The following is a 23,056-nucleotide window of genomic DNA, read 5'->3' as shown; positions in this document are numbered from 1 at the left end:
AAGTTAATGATTATTTGCAAAAAAATATCAGTTTGAACATCAAATATGTTTTTTTTTGTAGCATATTCAACTGAATATGGGTTGAAAATTATTTGCAAATCATTGTATTCCGTTTATATTTACATCTAATAATTTCCCAACTCATATGGAAACGGGGTTTGTAATACAAATGGTTGCTGAAATATGATGAATATAAAGAACAGTAACATTTTGTTAGTAATTCTTATCAGCAAGGCTTGATGAATGTTTTATAACCACAAAGTAAGTGTGTATGATTAAGTATCTAACCAGTGTGTTACTCTACTCCGTTTGTCAGCTACCCCAGTGCCTCTGTGTCCATCTGCAAAGACTCACATGGTCCGGCGAAGGAACCCCCATTAAAAGACAAGAGCATGTACAGTTTTCAGAGTATCTTTCAATGGACCGCTACAAACACGGCGCCTCCACACAGATAACGAAGCAGAGCAAACATCTGGCACAGCACCAAAAATCAGAACAATCAGAAAAGGCTACAGGAAAGCCCTCTACTAATGGCACTGGTAGGGTGAACGTTAACGATATCCCGCCTGTTTCCATAGTCACATGAGGTCTTAGTTTGTTGATGTTTGTTTTTGTAGATGAAGAGCATCATAACAACAATCAACCCTATACAAATGGAGACTGTCCATCTGTTTATCTACACTCTACTAGTGGGACAACTCCGCTGGGCCTCGTGTTTGACTTTTGGTAAGACGGCCGACTCATTACTGTGCATCAGTGCTAACATAAAAGATTGTACAGTGAACACAACACCATCCATTTTTTGGCTTTGGAAGCTATTTGTATGAATATAAATTAATCCTATTTATTTTTATAAAACAAAACCATTTATCGTTGTACCTTTTTAATTCAATATGACTGACATGCGCCTATCCCATTTCTGGGAAACTTTGTTGTAAAAATCTGATCAGGAAGCTCACTTAAAACAGTTTTTTGGCTTGGTTATAAAATCCTCCATCTTGGCATTCAGATTCATTGAGCAGAGCATACAAAGGGTATTCAGTTTGCCTTGTTGCTCACTCTAGCTGACACGTTGATGCTGGTGCTGCGGTTTGTGTATTTGATTTAAAAAACTAAACTAGCGCAAGCTTTTCCTCTTTCTAGAAAGAGGGCAGTGACAAGCACCTGATTCACCGTAAGGAAGCAGTTGCTGCTCTCTAGTGTTATTATATCTGAGTTAATGTGTAGAAATATGTGAAAATAAATACAAAAGTCCACTTAATTTACTAACTGTGTTACAAAAAAGTTCAGTTAGAATAATACATAATATTGGATATTGAGAACATACAGACACTGAAATTCAACGACATAGTGAGTTTGCAAACAACTAAAATTATGTAAAAAAAAAAGCGAATTATAACCTGCTACCCAAGAATGTACAAACATTTTTCTAAACAAAAGAGGAGAAAAATAACCTTGGAGACGAATGTAATTTAAAACATTGGTAGGCACGTACAACACCTAAGACCTTAAGCATATCAGCATGTGGAATTAAATTATAGAATGGATTAAGCAAAGAAGTCTAACAAGGTACTAACTTGAGGCAGTTCAAACACAGTGTTTAGAATGTATAAGGAAGAAGAACAATGATATTTATTGTAAATAAGATATAATTCATCCCTTTATGTGAATCATAACTGACCTAACTCTTTATGAAGAGAAGTGCGGTATTTAGAAAACATTGATATAACTGCTACAAATTGAAAACAGGAAGTGAACACATATGTGTAAGAAACCTGCCATGAAGTGGAAAAGGGGTAGGATTAAATAGGTTTTGCTTATTTCTGCTCCTTTCCGAGCATGTTGTAAAGAGAAATTGAAAATATGTGATGTATCATGTTGAAACTGCATTCGTGTTCAAAATAAACTTTATTTTTAAAGGTTACTTGCATTATTATATATTATGATTACATTATAAACACTATAGTTTTTATCGGTTATTTATTCAGTTCAAGAACATGATGTAGACAAAAGCTCTGAGTCCGTCTGAATAAAGCCAAATAATTTTGAAAGTATTGCATATTGTTTAAATGTGTGACACCTTGAGACAAGAATATGTTGATTGGTATTCTAAAAGTAACTCGTTATTCCATCCATCCATCTTTCTACCGCTTATTCCCTTTGGAAGTCGCCACCTCATCGCTGGGCCAACACACAGACAGACAACATTCACACACTATACGGCCAATTTAGTGTTGCCAATCAACCTAACCCCAGGTGCATGTCTTTGGAAGTGGGAGGAAGCCCACGCATTCACAGGAAGGACATGCAAACTCCACACAGAAAGATCCCGAGCCTGGGATTGAACCCAGGACTACTCAGGACCTTCGTATTGTGAGGCAGACGCACTAACCCCTCTGCCACCGTGAAGCCCTAACTCGTTATTCTCACAGTTATATGCATTTATATCTATAAAACATACACATCGCGATTAGTAGCGCTATTTTGGAGAGCATAATCGCAATTAGTTTTTTTCTCAGAATGGTGCAGCCCTACAAGCAGGTTTAGAAACAATATTTTAGAAATGTTTCTCCTGCTCAAACCACCTTATGTAAAAGCAAATATATTCACACATGGAGAATGTAAACATTCTTTTTTTTTGTCTCCTCCTTTATGCTAGTTCTACAGAGTATTTGTTCCAGCTCAGCGCCGTGCTGGTTCACCACGGCGACATGCACTCAGGACATTTTGTAACGTACCGCCGCAGCCCCTCGCCGCCACGCAGTTCCTCACCCTACATCTCTCAGTGGCTCTGGGTGTCCGACGACTCCGTCCGCAAAGCCAGCTTCCACGAGGTGCTGTCTTCTAACGCTTACATGCTCTTCTATGAAAGGGTCTGTAAGCAGACCGCCGCCGCCTTGCATCCAGAGGAGTGAGTACGCTCATCCTGCCTTTCTAGTCATATTGTCACGAATGAACACGCCCATTACTACTGATGGTGCATTGACACCAGAAAGTGTGAAGTCATTTTGACTGAATGGATCATAGCATAGGTTGCTGCTCTAATCCAGAACAATCCCAAAGAATGTGCCCTAGTAGGAGTTTTAGGACAAAGTTCCTGAATAACATGCCTTCAGTAGGTTGTCCATGTGTGATGCATTTACTCTTGACATCGCCAGGGAGATGGCACCAATTTATTTACAGCAATCTATGTAGACATATTTTAGAAATGATGCATAATACAGCTTATCACCTCTCTAAATATTACAATACAGGATTACTTTCAAGGTGTGCATATTGTAGCTACCATTTTGTCAGGTTTCTATAAACCTATGAAAGCCTACGTGCTAATGAAAAAGTGGCAATTTTCTTTCATGCCAACATGGAAATTGAATGGCTCGCTTGGTGTCACGATTACGTCACGAGAGGTAGTAACTGCCATTTCCCTCTTACCAAAACCAGCTGAAAGGAAAGGCGGCGGCGCAAAAGCCTGTTAATGTTTGCACTTTGATACAGTATATTCATGTGGTCATGTTTTGTGTTGCAATCTCTAAAGTGACCAGTTTCTGATATGAAAAAAGTCAATGCCGCTGGAATAGGCTCCAGCACCCCCCGCGACCCAGAGAGGGACAAGTGGTAGGAAATGGATGGAGGTTTTATAAATAATTTTTGGCAAACAGACGAAATTGAGAGGAATGGCGTCATCTGTCTAGGGACGGGTACCTTTCATATTTGAATCGATACGGAACCAATTTTCAGTAATTTTGTTTGTTCAAATGTGTTAATAAATGTTCAATAAAAAAGATATTTTTTTATTCAGCATTTAACACCGAGCTGTGCTGTCTCATTTGCATGTACTGTATTACAGCGGCCTCACCACATGGCAAATTTTATTTGGACTTTTTTTATTTTCTGAAAGCGTATTTAAAAAATGTTTTATTTATAAACATTAAAAATGACTAAATAAAGTAAAAATATCAATATTACAAAAGAATAGGCCACAAGGTAAAAGCAATCCAATAAGAGCACGATGAAGTGTTTTTCGTGTCTATTTAGCAGGAAGTACAGGTGTTTGTGCTCGATGAAAATATTTGATTTATGTTTGATTTCTACATTGTGAAAAATTATTTATCGAGAGAGAACCGGGCAGCACGGTGGAACATGGGGTTAGTGCATGTGCCTCACAATACAAAGGTCCTGAGTTGCCTTGGGTTCAATCCCGGGCTCGGGGTCTTTCTGTGTGGTTTGCATGACTGCGTAATTTCCCTTCGGGTACTCCGGCTTCCTCCCACCGCCAAAAACAAGCACCTGGGGATAAGTCGATTGGCAACACTAAATTGGCCCTAGTGTGTGAATGTGAGTGTGAATGTTGTCTGTGTTGGCCCTGTGACGAGGTGGCGACTTGCCCAGGGAGTACCTCGCCTTCTGCCCGAATGCAGCTGAGATAGGCTCCAGCACCCCCGCGACCCCAAAAGGGACAAGCGGTAGGAAAATGGATGGATGTCCGTAACTAATTAATGGCAATAAACAAGGAATGACTGTAAATAGCAGACTTTGCATGCTGTTGCAACTTCAAGACTTTAGATGGCAGTAGCGTAATGACTATGGTGTATTGCCTTAGCCAAGAAGTATTCTTTGCCATTAAGACGAATGTGCCAGTCTTATTTTGCTGAACCCTTCATAGATTTTAAACTTCACATTAATCAAAATCAAATTGACACTTCTAAATTGTAATGACATATACACAGGAGATTACTTGCTTCCATAGTTTAAACACACTTTAAAATACCCTAAGAAATTGGCATACATGCAGTTTTATTATCTGAATGTCATACGTGAACATTTAAAAAAACATTTTATTCCATATACATCATTTATTTGCTCAAAACCTGTTAACAGTTGTATCCAAAGTCCCATTGGAGTGTATTATGAAACAAAATTTGTCACAAAGCACACGAGTCAGAGTCTCCACTCATCTTAGCAATGGTGTATGCATTGACCTGATAATAGGGCTAGTCAACAAGTGGTCCAGGGGGCCAAAACCGGTATGGGAATGACATCATACCGGCCCCCGAGTTCAGTGCAAAACTGGGGAAACACGTTTTTACAGCAAATTTCTAAAAACACTAGAGTACTCCTATTGTATCGAGGAACTTGGGTCACAGTAAACACTGACATTTTAACCTTGTTACTAAACACAGAACACTGCGGTCTAAACTTGTCAGTTACATAACTGAGGCATTCCCCAAGGCACCCTTTTAAGTCCTCCTTTTTGGCCGTTACAGATTTTTTTGGTAATGTGACTTAGTCATTCGTTAAACTTCTTTCGTTATACTAATAGTGTCCCTCTAAGTCCCATTTTAGGTCCTCTCTTTTTCATCATTTGGGCTATTCATTTGGGGGCCTTTCGAGTTTTAAAAAAACTGAGAAACTCACAAGAAATATAGACCAAAATCAGATGTCTACTGTAGAAGTGAAGTGAATTATATTTATATAGCGCTTTTCTCTAGTGACTCAAAGCGCTTTTACATAGTGAAACTCAATATCTAAGTTACATTTAAACCAGTGTGGGTGGCACTGAGAGCAGATGGGTAAAGTGTCTCGCCCAAGGACACAACGGCACCGACTCGGATGGCGGAAGCGGGGATCGAACCTGGAACCCTCAAGTTGCTGGCACGGCCACTCTACCAACCGAGCTATACCGCCCCAAGAAGAAGACGTTGGTTCTCCGGAATATACATTAAATAAGTCTGGCTGCCTGGTCCTTAGCTTTCTGCAAATTAGGCCCCTAAAACACTTAACTTGAATACCTCTGTCGTATCTCAACCAAACTGGGTGATTAATCTGTGTTGATACAGGATTCATGCAATAATATTTTGTGATCAATTCCATGCTTGGTTGATTCGTTGATTTTGAAAACCTTAGTTTAAACTTTAAGTATTGTATTTATTACACACCATCTGTTTTATTGTAGCGTTCCATTACAAGTCTATCGCCATTGCTGATGCTAATCTTTAGCATGTCTATGGTAAATCCAGTGTAAATTAGCATCAAGCTATCGCATTTTTAAGATGTAAAGCCATATTGTACTTTTGGGCGCCTTCCTCTTGCTTTGTCAGCGTGGAAATTATTCTGTGCTAGTTTGTGACCAGACATGACCGTATCGCAATATGGTACCGGTTGATTTTTTGGGGGGTGAAATCGGTACCCGGTACTTCTTTGGTCGGTACCTATAAAAGTACCAAATTCGATGCCTATCCCAGCTGTCATTTTCTGCGAGTGGGCAGTATGCGTCTAAATGTGAGGTTGATACGAGGCATGAGGACCTTTTTTCGTACAGGAAGGCTGTGATACCAGAAAGTGTTGGTTGGTGAGTTCATGAGCAGCAGACTTCCGTGAGCCAACACCAGCTTGACGGGCTCGATGCGCCGGCAGCTCTCTTTTCCACGTGCATCCTTGTGACGGAACACAAACTCTCGCGCGGCACCGAGAGAAACTGATGCTATGGGGCAGCTAGGATCCAGCTCCTTCTCGTCGTCACGATGTTCACCCATGTGGTCCCGCCCATCTTTGTACCTGATTTAAAAAGCTGTCAGATCATCAAGTCTCAGCTGTTCTTTTTTTTTTTTTATCTCACCGGTTGACCAGGACAAAATTGAAGGTATGTCCTGTTGTTTTTGTGACAGCATCGCGGATATGTGCCAGTGTGGGTGTCCATGGGCAGGATAGACGTGTCACTCCAGAATACGTGTAAGTCAGTCCTGTATCGCCATAGGTGGCCTGCTTCCTCGGTATATTGTACACCTTTCCAAACACCTGCACCTGTGCTTCTTCACCTGGAATAGAAACAACAACAAACCTCAAACGTAGTGATTCTCAAACAGCTGTGGCACGCCAACGAATCAATCACATTCAAACAAAGTGTTACTGTTCAAACCGTGTGCAATGTTACAGTGGCCAAACATACTAAATGTACTTGTTATATAAAATGTCGGTCATTAAGTTGTGATTGGAGAGCCAAGTGTGGTACTCAGTGAAAAAAGTTTGAAAAGCACCTGTTGAATACACCACCTCCTCCTCCAGTTTCACCAAAAGATGGTCTGCTTCCTCCTTGCTGAAGAGCAAAGCGTAGTCACAGTCCAGACTTTCTGACTCGATTTTTTGCCAAGGAACTGGATCAGAGAACTCATCCTCTTCTTCAGCATTCACCATCTGCTCCAGTTTCTCATTTGCTTTAATTTTTTTTCTGAGGTTTATTTGGCTATCATCAGTACTGCATGATCGTTTACTCATAAACTTTTCCATTGCATCAAGCAACCAGGAGCCACCTTCTTTCCCAGGTCTAAAGACACAGAGAATGACGACAATCAGGACTTTTTCTGTTATACAGTATATATTTGGTGTACTACTAGATGGAGCCTGGTACGCGTTTCACGGTTTGAGAATCATTGATGTATTTTTAAAAACTCAACATCAGAACTTTATTTTTGTATGTTTAGTCTTTATTTGAAGGGACAATGCACAGAAATTTTAAGCTCAAAGAAAGATATGTTCTGTACCGGATTATAGCTAAATAGCTAATTTCCATCTGCAGTCCCTGGCTATCTAAATTAAAGGGATAAAAAAAATCATGCAATAAAATGACAATAAAATCATACCATATCGCGTAATCAAATTAAGAAAAGTCATAAAATACCCTTTCATGGACACATACTTAAATAACTACTGAAATGAGATTTTCTTATTTAAAACGGGGATAGCAGGTCCATTCTATGTGTCATACTTGATCATTTCGCGATATTGCCATATTTTTGCTGGAAGTTTTTAGTAGAGAACATCGACGATAAAGTTCGCAACTTTTGGTCGTTAATAAAAAAGTCTTACCTGTACCGGAAGTAGCAGACGATGTGTGCGTGATGTCACCGGTGTGAGGGCTCCTCACACCCTCACATTGTTTATAATGTGAGCCACCAGCAATAAGATCAATTCGGACCGAGAAAGCGACGATTTCCCCATTAATTTGAGCGAGGATGAAAGATTTGTGGATGATGAAAGTTAGAGTGAAGCACTAAAAAAATAAGATAAGGCGACGGCTCCAGGCGGCAGCAGTGGGAGTGTTTCAGATGTATCGGTTGGGGACATCTCTACGCTGCTGATCCGCTTGAGATGGTTTCCTATGGACGGGACTCTCGCTGCTGTCTTGGATCCGCTTGAACTGAACTCTCGCGGCTGTGTTGGAGCCACTATGGATTGAACTTTCACAGTATCATGTTAGACCCGCTCGACATCCATTGCTTTCGGTCCCCTAGAGAGGGGGGGTTGCCCACATCTGAGGTCCTCTCCAAGGTTTCTCATAGTCAGCATTGTCACTGGCGTCCCACTGGATGTGAATTCTCTCTGCCCACTGGGTGTGAGTTTTCCTTGCCCTTTTGTGGGTTCTTCCGAGGATGTTGTAGTCGTAATGATTTGTGCAGTCCTTTGAGACATTTGTGATTTGGGGCTATATAAATAAACATTTATTGATTGATTGATAATTAGACACATTTACTCGGTTAATTCTGGAAAATCCCTTATCTGCTTATTGTGTTAATAGTATTTTAGTGAGATTATAAAGTCATACCTGAAAGTCGGATGGCTGCGGTGAACGCCAATGTCTCTGAGAGAAGCCGAGGAGCCAAGATCACAGCTGCCTTTTTGAGCTGCAGCATGAGGTCGCGAAATCCACTCAAGTCTCCGGTAAGAGCCGACTTAATATCACAATTTTCCCATCCAAAAAACTTGCTGGTTGACGTAGAGAAACATGTTCGCTTGACTGCTCTGTGTTAAAGTTTCACAACAAACGCCGGCTGTGTTTCGGTTGCTAAAGGCAGCTGCAATACACCGCTTTCCACCAACAGCATTCTTATTTGACGTCTCCATTATTAATTGAACAAATTGCAAAAGATTCAGCAACACAGATGTCCAAATTACTGTGTAATTGCGCGATGAAAAGAGAAGACTTTTAGCCATAAGTGGTGCTGGGCTGAAATGTCCCCTCCAACCAATAACATCACAAACACACGTCATCATACAAGTCATCATTCCTCGACGTTTTCAACAGGAAACTCCGCGGGAAATTTAAAATTGTAATTTAGTAAATTAAACCTGCCGTATTGGCATTTGTTGCAATGTGAATATTTCATCATTGATGTATAAACTATCAGACTGCGTGGTCGGTAGTAGTGGGTTTCAGTAGGCCTTTACTATACAATACAACCACATCGCATTTACACAAGCTCTTGTTCATCTGTCATCATTTGTAAAAACAACCACGATTTTAACAGACATACCTCACAATTTACAACAAAAAAGCTGTCATAAATAAATTTAATACACATTAAGTTGATCTGTCAAACGTAGTGCCCACCTTAGTGACCGTGTGAGCAGCTCTGATTACTCCAAAGCTACTTAACTTCAATTGTAAATGAAGAGTAATCTGTTAAACTTTTCAAGTTTGTTGAGAGGTCGTTCAGTTTTTCAGTTTCTGTTGATTTTTTTCAAAAACAAAATTAGCATGGGTTTTCCGCTTTGTTTAGAACTGTTTTTACAGTACTGAATCCTAAACCCTGTTGAATAATATTTAATCTATACATTTTATCAATTTGTATATTTGATTTAACAAAAGGCATTCCCATATTTTATTTTTTATAGAACAAAATGCCTACAACAACAACCAACGAGGCTGTCAAAAAACACCAGTAAACGTGGTAGGTCTTGAAGGGCTCACCGCTCATTAGCATATTAGCATGACGTCACTTCAGTGTTGGCGCGAAATCCTTTCGGCGTGTAAGGGTCTGCTGAACTCTCCATTGTTTATAGGACATTTAACAACCGGACACTCGTCGTAGAATCCATAAAATGATTGGACAGAAAACCATTAATTCATTCTTTTCACCGGTCTCCAAAAAGAAGGTTTGTGAAGAACACAATGAAGAGGAGGACGCGAAACATTCGGTGAGCGTCATTTAAACACGCCAATATACTTTGCTGACATGATTTAGCAAGTTTATGCTGGCTTTTAAAGTTATTGATAGTAAACGAACACAATTCTAATGTGACGTTATTAGTTAACTATCACCAGCCGTGTGCTTCTGGGCGACGGGCAGGCTGCATTCAAAACCACAAGTCTGTTTAGGACCGTTAAATAAGAGCGTGTGGCCATGTTTGCGATGCGCCGTTTTCCTTTTAGTCAGCTCATTCCGCCCACGGCAGCTCATTTCTTACCTGCTCTGTTTTGTGCACAATGTACCGAAATCTTGCAGAAGAAGAGGAAGTCCTCGGAGGTCGAGCCGGAGCCGGAGCCGGAGCCCTCCAGCCCGCCACCGGCGCCTCTAACTCAGGAGCAGCTGGACGCCATCGCCCGTAACAAGAAGGCAGCGCTGCAGAAGCTTACTTCCGGCCACATTCCTGCTGGGGTTGGAGAAAGTTGGCAAAAGGCACTCGCTGCTGAGTTTGCAAAACCTTATTTCAAACAGGTGAGTGCACTGTGAGCTAGTGCACTACTCTTTTAATTAATTTGTATTGAAAGCGCATTTTTAAGTGCACCACTCTTAAAGGGGAACTGCACTTTTTTGCTATTTTGCCTTTAGCAATCCTTATGTGAGACAAGCACACATACAGTCGCGATCACTTGTAAATAATATAATATCATGGCTGTCTTGAGTTTCCAATCATTTCTACAGCTCTTGTTTTTTTGTGATAGAGTGATTGGAGCACATACTTGTTGGTCACCGAAAACATTCATGAAGTTTGGTTCTTTTATGAATTTATTATGGGTCTACTGAAAATGTGACAAAACCTGCTGGGTCAAAAGTATACATACAGCAATGTTAATATTTGGTTACATGTCCCTTGGCAAGTTTCACTAAAATGAGGCGCTTTTGGTTGCCATCCACAAGCTTCTGGCAGGCTTCTGGTTGAATTTTTGACCACTCCTGTTGACAAAATTGGTGCAGTTCAGCTAAATTTGTTGGTTTTCTGACATGGACTTGTTTCTTCAGCATTGTCCACACATTTAAGTCAGGACTTTTGGAAGACCATTCTAAAACCTTAATTGTAGCCTGATTAAGCCAGTCCTTTACCACTTTTGGCGTGTGTTTGGGGTCATTGTCCTGTTGGAACACCCAACTGCGCCCAAGATCCAACCTCCGGGCTGATGATTTTACAAACCCTGTTTCCATATGAGTTGGGAAATTGTGTTAGATGTAAATATAAACAGAATACAATGATTTGCAAATCCTTTTCAACCAATATTCAATTGAATGCACTATAAAGACAAGATATTTTATGTTGAAACTCATAAGCTAAATTTTTTTTGCAACTAATAATTAACTTAGAATTTCATGGCTGCAACATGTGCCAAAGTAGTTGGGAAAGGGCATGTTCACCACTGTGTTACATCACCTTTTCTTTTAACAACACTCAATAAACGTTTGGGAACTGAGGAAACTAATTGTTGAAGCTTTGAAAGTGGAATTCTTTCCCATTCTTGTTTTATGTAGAGCTTCAGTCGTTCAACAGTCCGGGGTCTCCGCTGTTGTATTTTACGCTTCATAATGCGCCACACATTTTCGATGGGTGACAGGTCTGGACTGCAGGCGGGCCAGGAAAGTACCCGCACTCTTTTTTTACGAAGCCACGCTGTTGTAACACTTGTCTTGCTGAAATAAGCAAACGTTGCTTGGATGACAACATATGTTGTTCCAAAACCTGTATGGACCATTCAGCACTATTGGTGCCTTCACAGATGTGTAAGTTACCCATGCCTTGAGCACTAATACACCCCCATACCATCACACAAGCTGGTTTTCGAACTTTGTGCCTATAATAATCCGAATGGTTATTTTCCTCTTTGTTCTGGAAGACACCACGTCCTCTGTTTCCAAATGTAATTTGAAATGTGAACTCGTCAGACCACAGAACACCTTTCTACTTTGCATCAGTCCATCTTAGGTGAGCTCGGGCTCAGCCAAGCCAACGGCGTTTCAGGATACTGTTGATAAATGGGTTTGGCTTTGCATAGTAGAGTTTTAACTTGCACTTACAAATGCAGCGACCAACTGTAGTTACTGACAGTGGTTTTATGAAGTGTTCTTGAGCCAATGTGGTGATATACTTTACACACGAATGTCGGTTTTTGACGCAGCACCGCCTGAGGGATCAAAAGTCCGTAATATCATCGCTTACGTGCAGGGATTTCTCCAGATTCTCTGAACTTTTTCATGATTTTACCGACCGTAGATGCTAAAATCCCTAAATTCCTTGCAATAGCTCGTTGAGAAATATTGTTCTAAAACTATTCAACGATTTGCTGACAAAGTGATGACCCTCACCCCATCCTTGTTTGTGAATGACTTAGCATTCTATGTAAGCTACTTTTATACCCAATCATGGCACCCACCAGTTCCCAATTAGCCTGCACACCTGTTGGATGTTCCAAATAAGTGTTTGATGAGCATTCCTCAAGTTTATCAGTATTTATTGCCACCTTTCCCAACTTCTTTGTCACGTATTGCTGGCATCAAATTCTAAAGTTAATGATTATTTGCAAAAAGAAAATGTTTATGTTTGAACATCAAATATGTTGTCTTTGTAGCATATTCAACTGAATATGGGTTGAATATGATTTGCAAATCATTGTATTCCGTTTATATTTACATCCAACACAATTTCCCAACTCATATGGAAACGGGGTTTGTAGGTTGCCTTGAAGAATTTGGAGGTAATCCTCCTTTTCTCATTGTCCTATTTACTCTGTCAAGCACCAGTTCCATTGGCAGCAAAACAGGCCCGCAGCATAATACTACCACCACCATGCTTTAGGCTGGTGTTCCTGGGATTAAAGGCCCAATTTTTTCTCCTCTAAACATATTGCTGGGTATTGTGGCTAAACAGATACATTTTTGTTCCATTTGCTTTTATTTGTTATGCATTCTAACTCATAAATAAACATAGCAGAAACTAATAGTGAGATTTGCCAAATTCTGCCTATAAGGTCCTCTAAAAACCTCCATCAACCTTTTATATACACGCACAGCACAGTGTTACTGTTTACATACACACTATATGTTACATTTAGTAACAGGCACATTTATAATAACATGTAATATTTACGTATTTTGAGCATACAGCGGTGCGTTAATTTCACAGACTCATCACGGTTTGCTCTTCCTACAACAACAGCGCAAGTCCTCATGGCAGACTGAGAGACAACAAAAACTACTTTGGGACAAATGATGATCCATGATCTTGTATTTTTTTAACCTGAGTATTCAGAGGATGAGGTCCAAGTTTTAGAACCTGTGTGCTAAAAAGATTCAGTTTTAGTAAAATAGTAAACATTAGTGGTGGGGGAAATAATAGATTTTTAGATTCATCGTAAATCAGATATGGACGATTATAAAATCGATTAGTAAACGGCAATAGTTATTGATTTATTTATTGTAAATAAAGTAATGGAGACAGTTCTAAAATTTGGCTGACTGCAGCGAGCTACCGCCTTAAGAGATCTGACCAGCTCCTTTATAGGGCACTTATGTTCCAGTTTTTCACACATGTCCATTAATTTAATAAATGTGATGAGAATTCTTATAACAAATGCACTGTTTTAAAAAATTGCACGTGATAAACACTTATTTAGTGAAACAAAAATAAATGTAAAACTGCATGAATATACATAAATTAAAGATGCATCAATAATCGATTTTTAATCGAATCGTAGCCCTTTGCATCGATTCGTGAAGTGGCCAAGGATACCCAGGTCTACTATACATCATATAGTGCAGTAGCAGTATTGTTAAGTGCTGAATAGGGCTGCATGATTTTCAGAAATAACCCAATTGTGATTTTTGTCTCCAATATTGCGATTTGATTCTCGATTTATGCTTAAAATGCATAAAACTGCGAAAATAACGAGCTAAGAAAGACATGAAAAAGGTGTTTCCGGAAGCACCGCAGCCGTCGCTGCCCAGGCCCGAAGGCACCACCTGGGTCGTGGGCCCAGGGGGTATACGCCGACGGGAGTCGCTGGGGCCGAGCCGGAGCGGGTCCGATGTAGGACAACTAGGGCAGACGGGTCGTCTTGGTCTCGCTTCAAATCGGGCTTGCCGGGTGGCAATAGAGGCAAACCTGCAAATCCGGAGTCAATCAACATATTCTTGTCTCAAGGGGTCACAAATGGAAATAAAATGCAAAAATCTCCTTTTAAAAATATTGTGTTATATACAGACTGTGAGCTTTTGTTTGCATCATACTCATAAACTGATAAAAACTACACAGTGATTATGATAAAATGTAGTTCGAATACATAATAATAATGCAACTAACCATTTAAAAGGATATATATTAACTTATTTACCATGACTGTAGAACTTTTACCATCATACTGTAGTTGGAAGGTAAATAACTTTGTCATCCTAATGAAATAAACAACAATATATACAAACTACAAACATAATAAAACAATAACTTACTGTACAATGTCTGCTCTCCCTGGGATGCTGACTAATGGACTGTTTGTCTTCGCGTTTAGATAAATAATTAGACATACCGGTAATCCTCACAGAGGTTAAAAAAAGCGAGCATCTTTTCGGCATATTTCCTACCATTTCCGAGTTCATGTTGAATGTCAAAGTTGACCAACCTTCTATTCAAGTGAACGCCATGATTCATCATCTAGAATTTACTTACGCCAACTCCAAAGGGATGCAGCAGCTTAGTATGTCAATAGTTGCATAAGATGGTTAGCTCTGTGTGATCCCGGTGTCGCTAAAAATAGTTTTGTCTGCGTTAGCACTTTAAATACCATCCATCCATCTTCTACCGCTTATTCCCTTTGGGGTCGCGGGGGGCGCTGGTGCCTATCTCAGCTGGAATCGGACGGAAGGCGGCGTACACCCTGGACAAGTCTCCATCTCATCGCAGGGCCAACACAGATAGACAGACAACATTCACTCTCACAGTCACACACTAGGGCCAATTTAGTGTTGCCAATCAACCCATCCCCAGGTGCATGTCTTTAGAAGTGGGAGGAAGCCGCAGAACCCGGAGGGAACCCACGCATTCAGAGGGAGGACATGCAAACTCCACACAGAAAGATCCCGAGCCTGGGATTGAACCCAGGACTACCCCGGACCTTCTTACTGTGAGGCAGATGCACTAACCCCTCTGCCGCCGTGAAGCCCACTTTAAATACCAATATCACTTATACTTAGTTAATATTCAGGTCACGAGATGTAAATTGAGTATTTGGCGTTTTTGTATGTTTTTTAGGGGGCTCTATTCGGCCCAATCGAGAATGGCCATTAGCTGCATTATTAGCCACCCCGTACTTGCTGTATTTTACAAGATAGAATGTATTTAAAAAACGGAACATATTCTTGTCTTACATAAGGATTGTGAATGATAGGCACAATTCCCCCCAAAATGAAGTGCCCCTTTAAAGTTAAAGGAAGCTGCAGTCACACTTATGGTTTGGTACACAAAAATGAACAATGTAAGTAGCCAAAACATTCCAAATGCTACCTCCTCGGTTGAATGTGGTTATTTTTATTCGTACCATCTTAAAATTTCACTAAAAGAGGCAGGGGCACTCTCTGTATTATGTATTTTTTTTAAAATTCATGCTTAACAATACACACTCCACCAGCTAGGAGGCAGCAGTGTTCTAACTAATCAACATGCTGACCATTTTTAAATGTTACAAATAAATGGGTTGTACTTGTATAGCGCTTTTCTACCTTCAAGGTACTCAAAGCGCTTTGACATTACTTCCACATTTACCCATTCACACACACATTCACACACTGATGGAGGGAGCTGCCATGCAAGGCGCCAACCAGCACCCATCAGGAGCAAGGGTGAAGTGTCATGCTCAAGTTAAAAACTTTACTTGGAATTTGTTTTGGTGTTGCAGATGTTTTCACATCTAATTGTATTAATATATTTGATATTACAATAGATTAGAAAGTTTTATTATCAAGTATGAAGTCATGACTTGTCAAGTTATTGTATGCAAAATGTTGTTTTCATGCGCTCATACAGTGGTTTAATTTGTACAAATAACAAAATATTATTAGGTTCTCAATGTTTTAATTGTTGCGGAGAGGCATTTTTGTCCCCTAAGGTAAGCGAGACAGGAAATAATTGAGGACCACTGAGTGTTACTCCGATTTTATTTTTCTTCCCTACAGTTGATGCGGTTTGTTGATGATGAGAGAAAGCGTCACACAGTTTACCCTCCTCCTGAACAGGTTTTCACTTGGACTCAGATGTGTGACGTTCGTGATGTGAGTTGCATTTTTTTTTAATCATATATTTTTAATGAGCACTAGTGTGCAAACATACATACATATATACATGTCAGGGAAAAAAAACAGAGGCTATTTCATTCCTACAAGCCTGTTTTGCAGGTTCCCCTGCTTTTATCCCCTGAAGAGCAGTGTTTTTTCCCTGACCCAACGTATATTCCGCTCTACCCCGGTAATGAGCACTGAATAACAGATGAACCATAGAAACCTCGACTATACATATACACACAGTATATAGACGTACACAAAAAGGAAGACAAAAAGCATGCAAACTATTTTTCTATTTAGAACTACGCAAACAAAATCAACATACTGTTTATTTCAGGCATGCAATATTTCTGCCAAAACACGTTTTTAAACGTTCATTCTCACGTCAAAGTATCACTTCCACATGTTTTTATGAAATATCCATACAAATACAATCCGAACAAAATTTGTTAAACACTCCTCAGCCACATGTACTTAAAGTGAAAGTACCACTGATAGTCACACACACACACACACACACACACACACACACACACACACACACACACTAAGTGTGGGGAAATTACCCTCTGCTTTTGACCCATCCTCTGGGAGGTGAGGGAAGCAGTGAGCAGCAGTGGTGGACGCGCTCGAGAATAATTTTGGTGATTTAACCCCCAATTCTAACCCTTGATGCTGAGTGCCAAGCAGGGAGGTAATGGGTCCCATTTTTATAGTCTTTGGTATGACTCAGCCTTCAAGTGTTAAGTGTGTTGATTGGCTTTTAGGCTGGGTAAGGACGGACATAAGTGGAGAATGTGTAGAACATTCGGTTCCCACAGGTGTTGAGAGATAGAAATTAGGGAAGCTGATAAACTGTTGAAACTTATAACGCTCTAGTCATGTCATAACAATATTTAATTCAGTAAATATTTGGCTTACTACTAGATAGAGTCTGGTACGCATATTTGAGAGTCACTGCTGTATTTTCAAAACTCAATATCAAACATTTTATTTTTAAATTTCTCTGTTGACTTTGTTCAAGCACAAAAATCTTGGCCCAAATTTAGCATGTGAGTACCGCTTTGTTTAGAAATGTATTTACAGTACTCAATAATTTGTTTGTTGAACCCTGTTTATTAATATTTCACCTAAACATTTCAACAATTTGTATATTTAATTTAACACAAGGCATTCCCATATTTTATTTTTATGCAACAAAATGCCTACGTCAACACAACCGGAGAGTGAGCAGCAGCAGTGGTGGCCGCGCTCTGGAATCGTTTTGGTGATTTAACCCCCAATTCCAACCCTTCATGCTGAGTGAGGTAATGGGTCCCACTTTTATAGTCTTTGGTATGACTCGGCCTGGGTTTGAACTCACGACCTACCGATCTCAGGGCGGAAACACTAACCACTAGGCCACTGAGCAGGTTAATTACTGTTCTTCTTGCCTAAACTCAGCACTGACTTAGAGAACGAGCAAATAAGATTAGCAGCAAAGTAGACAGCCGACAATGTTGTGGCTCTGATAGGGAATAAAGGCGACAACAACTAAGGCAGTTAGATGGTTAGCTAACTAACTATTAAGCTTGTTTCAGTGCTACAAAATGAATAGAAGGAAAAAAGTTAAGACCGTGGTTGAAAGCACCAAAGCAAGCTCGCTAGTTAGCATCATCGAGCTGGCTTACAGAGGGGCCAAAAGTATTTAGACAGCCACCGATTGTGCAAGTTCTCACACTTAAAATGATGTCAGAGGTCTGTAATTTTCATCATAGGTACACTTCAACTGTGAGAGACAGAATGTGAAAAAAAAATCCAGGAATTCACATTGTAGGAATTTTAAATAATTTATTTATAAATTATAGTGGAAAATAAGTATTTGGTCAACCATTCAAAGCTCTCACCGATGGAAGGAGGTTTTGGCTCAAAATCTCATGATACATGGCCCCATTCAGTCTTTCCTTAACACGGATCAATCGTCTTGTCCCCTTAGCAGAAAAACAGCCCCAAAGCATGATGTTTCCACCCCCATGCTTCACAGTAGGTATGGTGTTCTTGGGATGCAACTCGGTATTCTTCTTCCTCCAAACACGACGAGTTGAGTTTATACCAAATAGTTCTATTTTGGTTTCATTTGACCACATGACATTCTCCCAATCCTCTGCTGTATCATCCATGTGCTCTCTGGCCAACTTCAGACGGGCCTGGACATGCACTGGCTTAAGTAAGGGGACACGTGTGGCACTGCAGGACTTAAATCCCTGTTGGCGTAGTGTGTTACTGATTGTAACCTTTGTTACTTTGGTCACAGCTCTCTGCAGGTCATTCACCAGGTCCCCCCGTGTGGTTCTGGGATTTTTGCTCACCGTTCTCATGATTATTTTGACCCCACGGGATGAGATTTTGCGTGGAGCCCCAGATCGAGGGAGATTATCAGTGGAATTAATCCTACCCCAGTTGATTTTTTTCACACCAAGCTGCTTGCCTATTGTAGATTCACTCTTCCCAGTCAGGTGCAGGTCTACAATTCTTTTCCTGGGGTCCTTCGGCAGCTCTTTGGTCTTGGCCATAGTGGAGTTTGGAGTCTGACTGTTTGAGGCTGTGGACAGGTGTCTTTTATACAGATAACTAGTTCAAACAAGTGCCATTAATACAGGTAACGAGTGGAGGACAGAAGAGCTTCTTAAAGAAGAAGTCACAGGTCTGTGAGAGCCAGAGATCTTCCTTGTTTGAAGTGACCAAATACTTATTTTCCACCATTATTTGCAAATAAATTCTTTAAAATTCCTACAATGTGAATTCCTGGATTTGTTTCCACATTCTGTCTCTCACAGTTGAAGTGTACCTATGATGAAAATTACAGACCTCTGTCATCATTTTAAGTGGGAGAACTTGCACAATCGGTGGCTGACTAAATACTTTTTTGCCCCACTGTACTTGTTGTCGCCTGCGTTCGCTCTCCGAGCCACAACGTTGACGGGTGTCAACTTTTCTACTAATTGTATTTTAATGATTACAATCCAACCATTGTTAGTTCCGAACCAGTTGTAGTTCTGGAGTATTAGTAGCCAGTGAGAAGGTATATTTTTGACTTGACGGATGTAAAAAGAGGTCACGATTCTGAAATCTTTGCATGCATGTTATAGAATTTTACATCCCATTTTCAAAGATAGTAATGTTAGTAAAGTATAAAAAAACTGTGCTACACATTAGATGACATGTTAGTGTCAAAGACAGCCAAAAGAAGTTGGTAGATGAGAATTAATGGAAAGGTAAAATTTAAATGTAGAAATTTAGTCTTGATTTTCAAAATGTTATTTTGGGGACTGCCAGGCAGCAATTTGTTGATTAAAAATGTTCCTCTTTTTTCCCTCAATCTTCCTCTTTTTATCCCCAGCATTTATACTGGTCAAATTACCATATCTTTTGCTCAACTCATTCCCCCAAACCAAGTTTTACGGAGAATTTCTCACAATATTCCCTATTGAAGTAGTACCAATTGAAATATGTTCCAGGGCGAAACTGTGACAGTCATTAAATATTTATGAAAGAACATTTTTACATTTTTAACCAACATACATTTGTATAAAAGAAGTGAAACACCTAAAAACACTCCGTCTAAAGCCTGGAATATACGTTTGTGTCACGCAGTTTGCGGAAGCGACGCCATCTTGCGCATCATCCCGCAGACCTTGACGTGGTCATCCAAAAAGAACTAGCTTTGCGGCAGCGGTAACACAAAACGCAGAGATGTGATTGGTCCGCTTGTCACTACATCATTTTTGGGGCTTCCTGCCTGGCGAAAGCAAAACAAAACTAAACCCTCAATTATAGAAACAATGGTGCAGAACGAGGAGCGTTTAGTTAGGGAAATTTGGAAATATGACTATTTATACAATACTTCTTCGCCAAACTACAAAGACTTTTAAAATAACATCTTAACTGCGGAAATGTATCCATGAATATATGTGAAAGCTGCTGATGCTGTGTTTGATCGAGAAGCAGCTATTGACATTGTAGAAGTCCACTCTCCAAGGTAAATGCTGTACTTTGATATTACATTACTTCATTAAACTTCTGTAGTTATTATTAGTACATTATATTGTATTGTTTGTATACAATATTTCTCATTTAAAAGTTAGTTTTTCTTTTTAACAGACATGTTGCATGTTAAAAGTTGTGCTGTTTTGGAGGGGCAAACACCGCTTTAATTGATTTTGATTTATTTCTGTCGGCAATATAGCTTTCAGATACATGTGTGTTGAGATAAGAGCTCCATCTCAGAGACAGTTAATCTTGTACTTTGAGGTACTGTACTTTTACTTCACTAACATGTGATAATGATACTTGTGTATATCATTGTCTTCACATGATTTAGAAAGAGTTGTGAAGCAGTCCTATAAAGCCTAACAAACTTCAAAAAGGAATATTTTGATGTTTGCTAAGCTGAAAACTAGTGAGGCATTATTTATTACAGATCTCGTTGTCTCACTAGTTTTTCTTCTCTTTCCAGGTCAAAGTAGTGATCCTTGGTCAGGACCCGTACCATGGTCTAAACCAAGCCCATGGGTTGTGTTTCAGTGTCAAAAGACCCGTGCCTCCCCCGCCCAGGTACTCACGAATGACAGCAATATACCTTTCTCTCACGTGGCATCACCATAAACATGTTTGTGTCTATTTGCAGTTTGGAGAACATGTACAAAGAGCTGGTGAGTGACATTGAAGGTTTCCAGCGCCCTGGACATGGAGATCTGACCTGCTGGGCCAAACAAGGTGGGTTTTAAAATGAAATCTAGAAGACTGAACACATAATCACCAACAAGGGTGAGTTAAAACTATTAGGCAAACACTAAACATCTCATAAAAAACAACAGTTTTTTCCTTTGGAGAACAATTGTCTTTTTTTGCCCTAATTTGTACCCTTCTAAATAAAATAAAATGCTTAATGTATCATGCAAATTTTTGCCCTTGTCAAGCAAAGGACTGTATTCCATGCAACTGCACATGTTCAGACTTGATTCCAGAAGACCATTTAAAACAAACCTGTTGATATGACAGGTTTTTATAAAAGTTTTATAAAAAAAATCTACTGACAGATATAAGTTAGAACTTTCCACAACTGTTCAATAGAAATGGCAACCGCAGAGGATGCATGTGCATGTATGAGCCAGTCTGCACCACAACAAGAAGACAAAGGAAAAGTAGGAACTTGTTGACTACAACTTTGGATTACAACAACTGAATGAAAATGTCAGACTTACGCAAAGCTGTTCGGGTAAACCTCTACCATATAAGCAGATATCTGGTAACGTAGCTAAGGCAAAATACGTCACTCAAGTCTCAAATTCAAAGCGGCTCTATGGAGCAGGTTTGGAAGAAGACAAGATGTTATTATTATTATTTTTTTTTTTCAATCCGCACAATGCATCTGTGGTTTGATTTAAAATTTTCGGGGGCTTACAGGGATCCCAAATACACAAAAACAGGTGAGGAAAAATCGAAAAAGTGACGTCACTGTCAAAGAACGGGGAACTTGCACCACCGTATGGAATGTTTATGGTAAAAAAAAGAAAAATGAAAGAATTATATTCAATATTTTTGAAATAATTTCTCACCAATAGTCTTAATTGGTAAAATATTATAATCAGATGGTATGTTATTACTGCAACAAGTGTTTGTTTCCTTAGTAAATAAATAAAAGCCAGTCTTGTAATGGAACAGCTCCCTTCAAAGAGCCATAGATGTAATCTCTGCAGTGCAAGTGGAGAGCGACGTGTTTCATCACATACATGTGAGTTTTAATGAGTTCAAAATGATAAACTGTCATAACCGAGGGTCTGGTAAGGTGTAGGCAAGCTCGGCAGGTAGGAACTTTTTTCCTAAAGTCAACAGTCTCATCTCGTTCAAACATGATCACCGTGATTAGCTCTCTTTTTCCCACCAGTCACACATTTCACAATAATAGCGCTGCATGTCAGGTCCAACTACACAAATAATGATCTCTGTAAAAATGTTGCCAATCCCTAATGTGCAGCTGTCATGGTAGTTATCTGGAGGTCCCAATGACTGAGTTTGGCTTGGGGTCCCAAAAGATTGAATACGCCCGTGATCACCACATAACACTATAAAATATTTATCTGTAACCCAATAGGCGTGTTGTTGCTCAATGCCGTGCTGACCGTACGAGCCCACCAGGCCAACTCTCACAAAGACCAAGGCTGGGAGACGTTCACTGACGCAGTGGTACAGTGGCTCAGCAACAACCAGGAGGGCCTGGTCTTCATCCTGTGGGGGGCCTACGCTCAGAAAAAGGGAGCTACCATTAACAGAGTAAGCATATATTCAACCGTACATTTGTGCATTATCACGCTACATTGTTTTATTAAATAACGATGGTCACGTTCACCATAGAAACGTCACCACATCCTGCAGACGGTGCATCCTTCTCCTCTGTCGGCCCATCGAGGATTCTTTGGCTGCAAACATTTCTCAAAGGCCAACAATCTGCTGGAGAAATCTGGAAAGTCACCAGTCGACTGGAAGGCACTTTGAACACATCGTCTTGGTTTAACTACACGTCAAACACTCGTAAAAATCCTCTATAAGCTTTTTCTCCTTTCCAAGTTACACTATAACACTTTTAAGCTATGTGGCAAAGTTATTTTGTTGCATGCTGCTATGGTGCGTTTAGTTTTTATTTCCTGTTCTTTGTAGTGTCAGTGTTGTAAATATTTTTGTATACATTAAACCTTTCACTGATT

General features: G+C 39.9%; 3 protein-coding genes across 6 annotated transcripts in view; 2 read left to right on the top strand and 1 right to left on the bottom strand.

The window, feature by feature from the left end:
* usp30 (ubiquitin specific peptidase 30) overlaps window positions 1-3,812 on the top strand; it is a 14,433-nt gene extending 10,621 nt beyond the window's left edge. For both annotated transcript variants that reach the window (XM_061906540.1, XM_061906541.1), the window contains exons 11-13: window positions 317-539; window positions 618-726; window positions 2,660-3,812. In XM_061906540.1, coding sequence (XP_061762524.1) covers window positions 317-539; window positions 618-726; window positions 2,660-2,915 — 588 coding nt within the window. In that variant the 3' untranslated portion in view covers window positions 2,916-3,812. The remainder of the gene's footprint in view (window positions 1-316; window positions 540-617; window positions 727-2,659) is intronic.
* LOC133556536 (DNA oxidative demethylase ALKBH2-like) lies at window positions 3,021-10,506 on the bottom strand. Of its 2 annotated transcripts, none has more exons than XM_061906545.1 (4): window positions 10,243-10,506; window positions 7,035-7,321; window positions 6,617-6,815; window positions 3,021-6,555 (listed from the first exon to the last, which is right to left on the bottom strand). In XM_061906545.1, exons 2-4 carry the CDS (start codon window positions 7,282-7,284, stop codon window positions 6,246-6,248), a joined length of 759 nt encoding a protein of 252 aa, XP_061762529.1. In that variant the 5' UTR covers window positions 7,285-7,321; window positions 10,243-10,506; the 3' UTR covers window positions 3,021-6,245. The 2 variants fall into 2 exon arrangements, with proteins under 2 accessions (XP_061762529.1, XP_061762530.1); XM_061906546.1 differs by lacking the exon at window positions 10,243-10,506 and adding an exon at window positions 9,746-10,128.
* unga (uracil DNA glycosylase a) lies at window positions 9,764-23,056 on the top strand. 2 transcript variants are annotated; one of them, XM_061906543.1, is made up of 7 exons: window positions 9,764-9,972; window positions 10,281-10,493; window positions 16,209-16,304; window positions 20,809-20,906; window positions 20,980-21,068; window positions 22,447-22,625; window positions 22,707-23,056. In XM_061906543.1, the coding sequence occupies exons 1-7, from the start codon at window positions 9,877-9,879 to the stop codon at window positions 22,845-22,847; spliced, it is 912 nt and encodes a 303-aa protein (XP_061762527.1). In that variant the 5' UTR covers window positions 9,764-9,876; the 3' UTR covers window positions 22,848-23,056. The 2 variants fall into 2 exon arrangements, with proteins under 2 accessions (XP_061762527.1, XP_061762526.1); XM_061906542.1 differs by lacking the exon at window positions 9,764-9,972 and having other exon boundaries at window positions 10,131-10,493.

The sequence above is a fragment of the Nerophis ophidion genome, linkage group LG07 (genome assembly GCF_033978795.1).
Source record: "Nerophis ophidion isolate RoL-2023_Sa linkage group LG07, RoL_Noph_v1.0, whole genome shotgun sequence".
Taxonomy (NCBI): Eukaryota; Metazoa; Chordata; class Actinopteri; order Syngnathiformes; family Syngnathidae; genus Nerophis; species Nerophis ophidion.
The sequence above is the reverse complement of the archived record's forward strand: the minus strand, read 5'-3'. Positions and strand labels throughout refer to the sequence as shown.

Coding starts and splice junctions, on each gene's coding strand:
- LOC133556536 (XM_061906545.1), bottom strand. CDS start 7,284: ATGGAAAAGTTTATGAGTAAACGATCATGCAGTACTGATGATAGCCAA. Junction 6,816..7,034: donor GGAGGTGGTGTATTCAACAG/GTGCTTTTCAAA, acceptor TTTCTATTCCAG/GTGAAGAAGCACAGGTGCAG. Junction 6,556..6,616: donor AATTTTGTCCTGGTCAACCG/GTGAGATAAAAA, acceptor TTTTTAAATCAG/GTACAAAGATGGGCGGGACC.
- unga (XM_061906542.1), top strand. CDS start 10,179: ATGTTTGCGATGCGCCGTTTTCCTTTTAGTCAGCTCATTCCGCCCACG. Junction 21,069..22,446: donor GACCTGCTGGGCCAAACAAG/GTGGGTTTTAAA, acceptor GTAACCCAATAG/GCGTGTTGTTGCTCAATGCC. Junction 22,626..22,706: donor AGGGAGCTACCATTAACAGA/GTAAGCATATAT, acceptor CGTTCACCATAG/AAACGTCACCACATCCTGCA.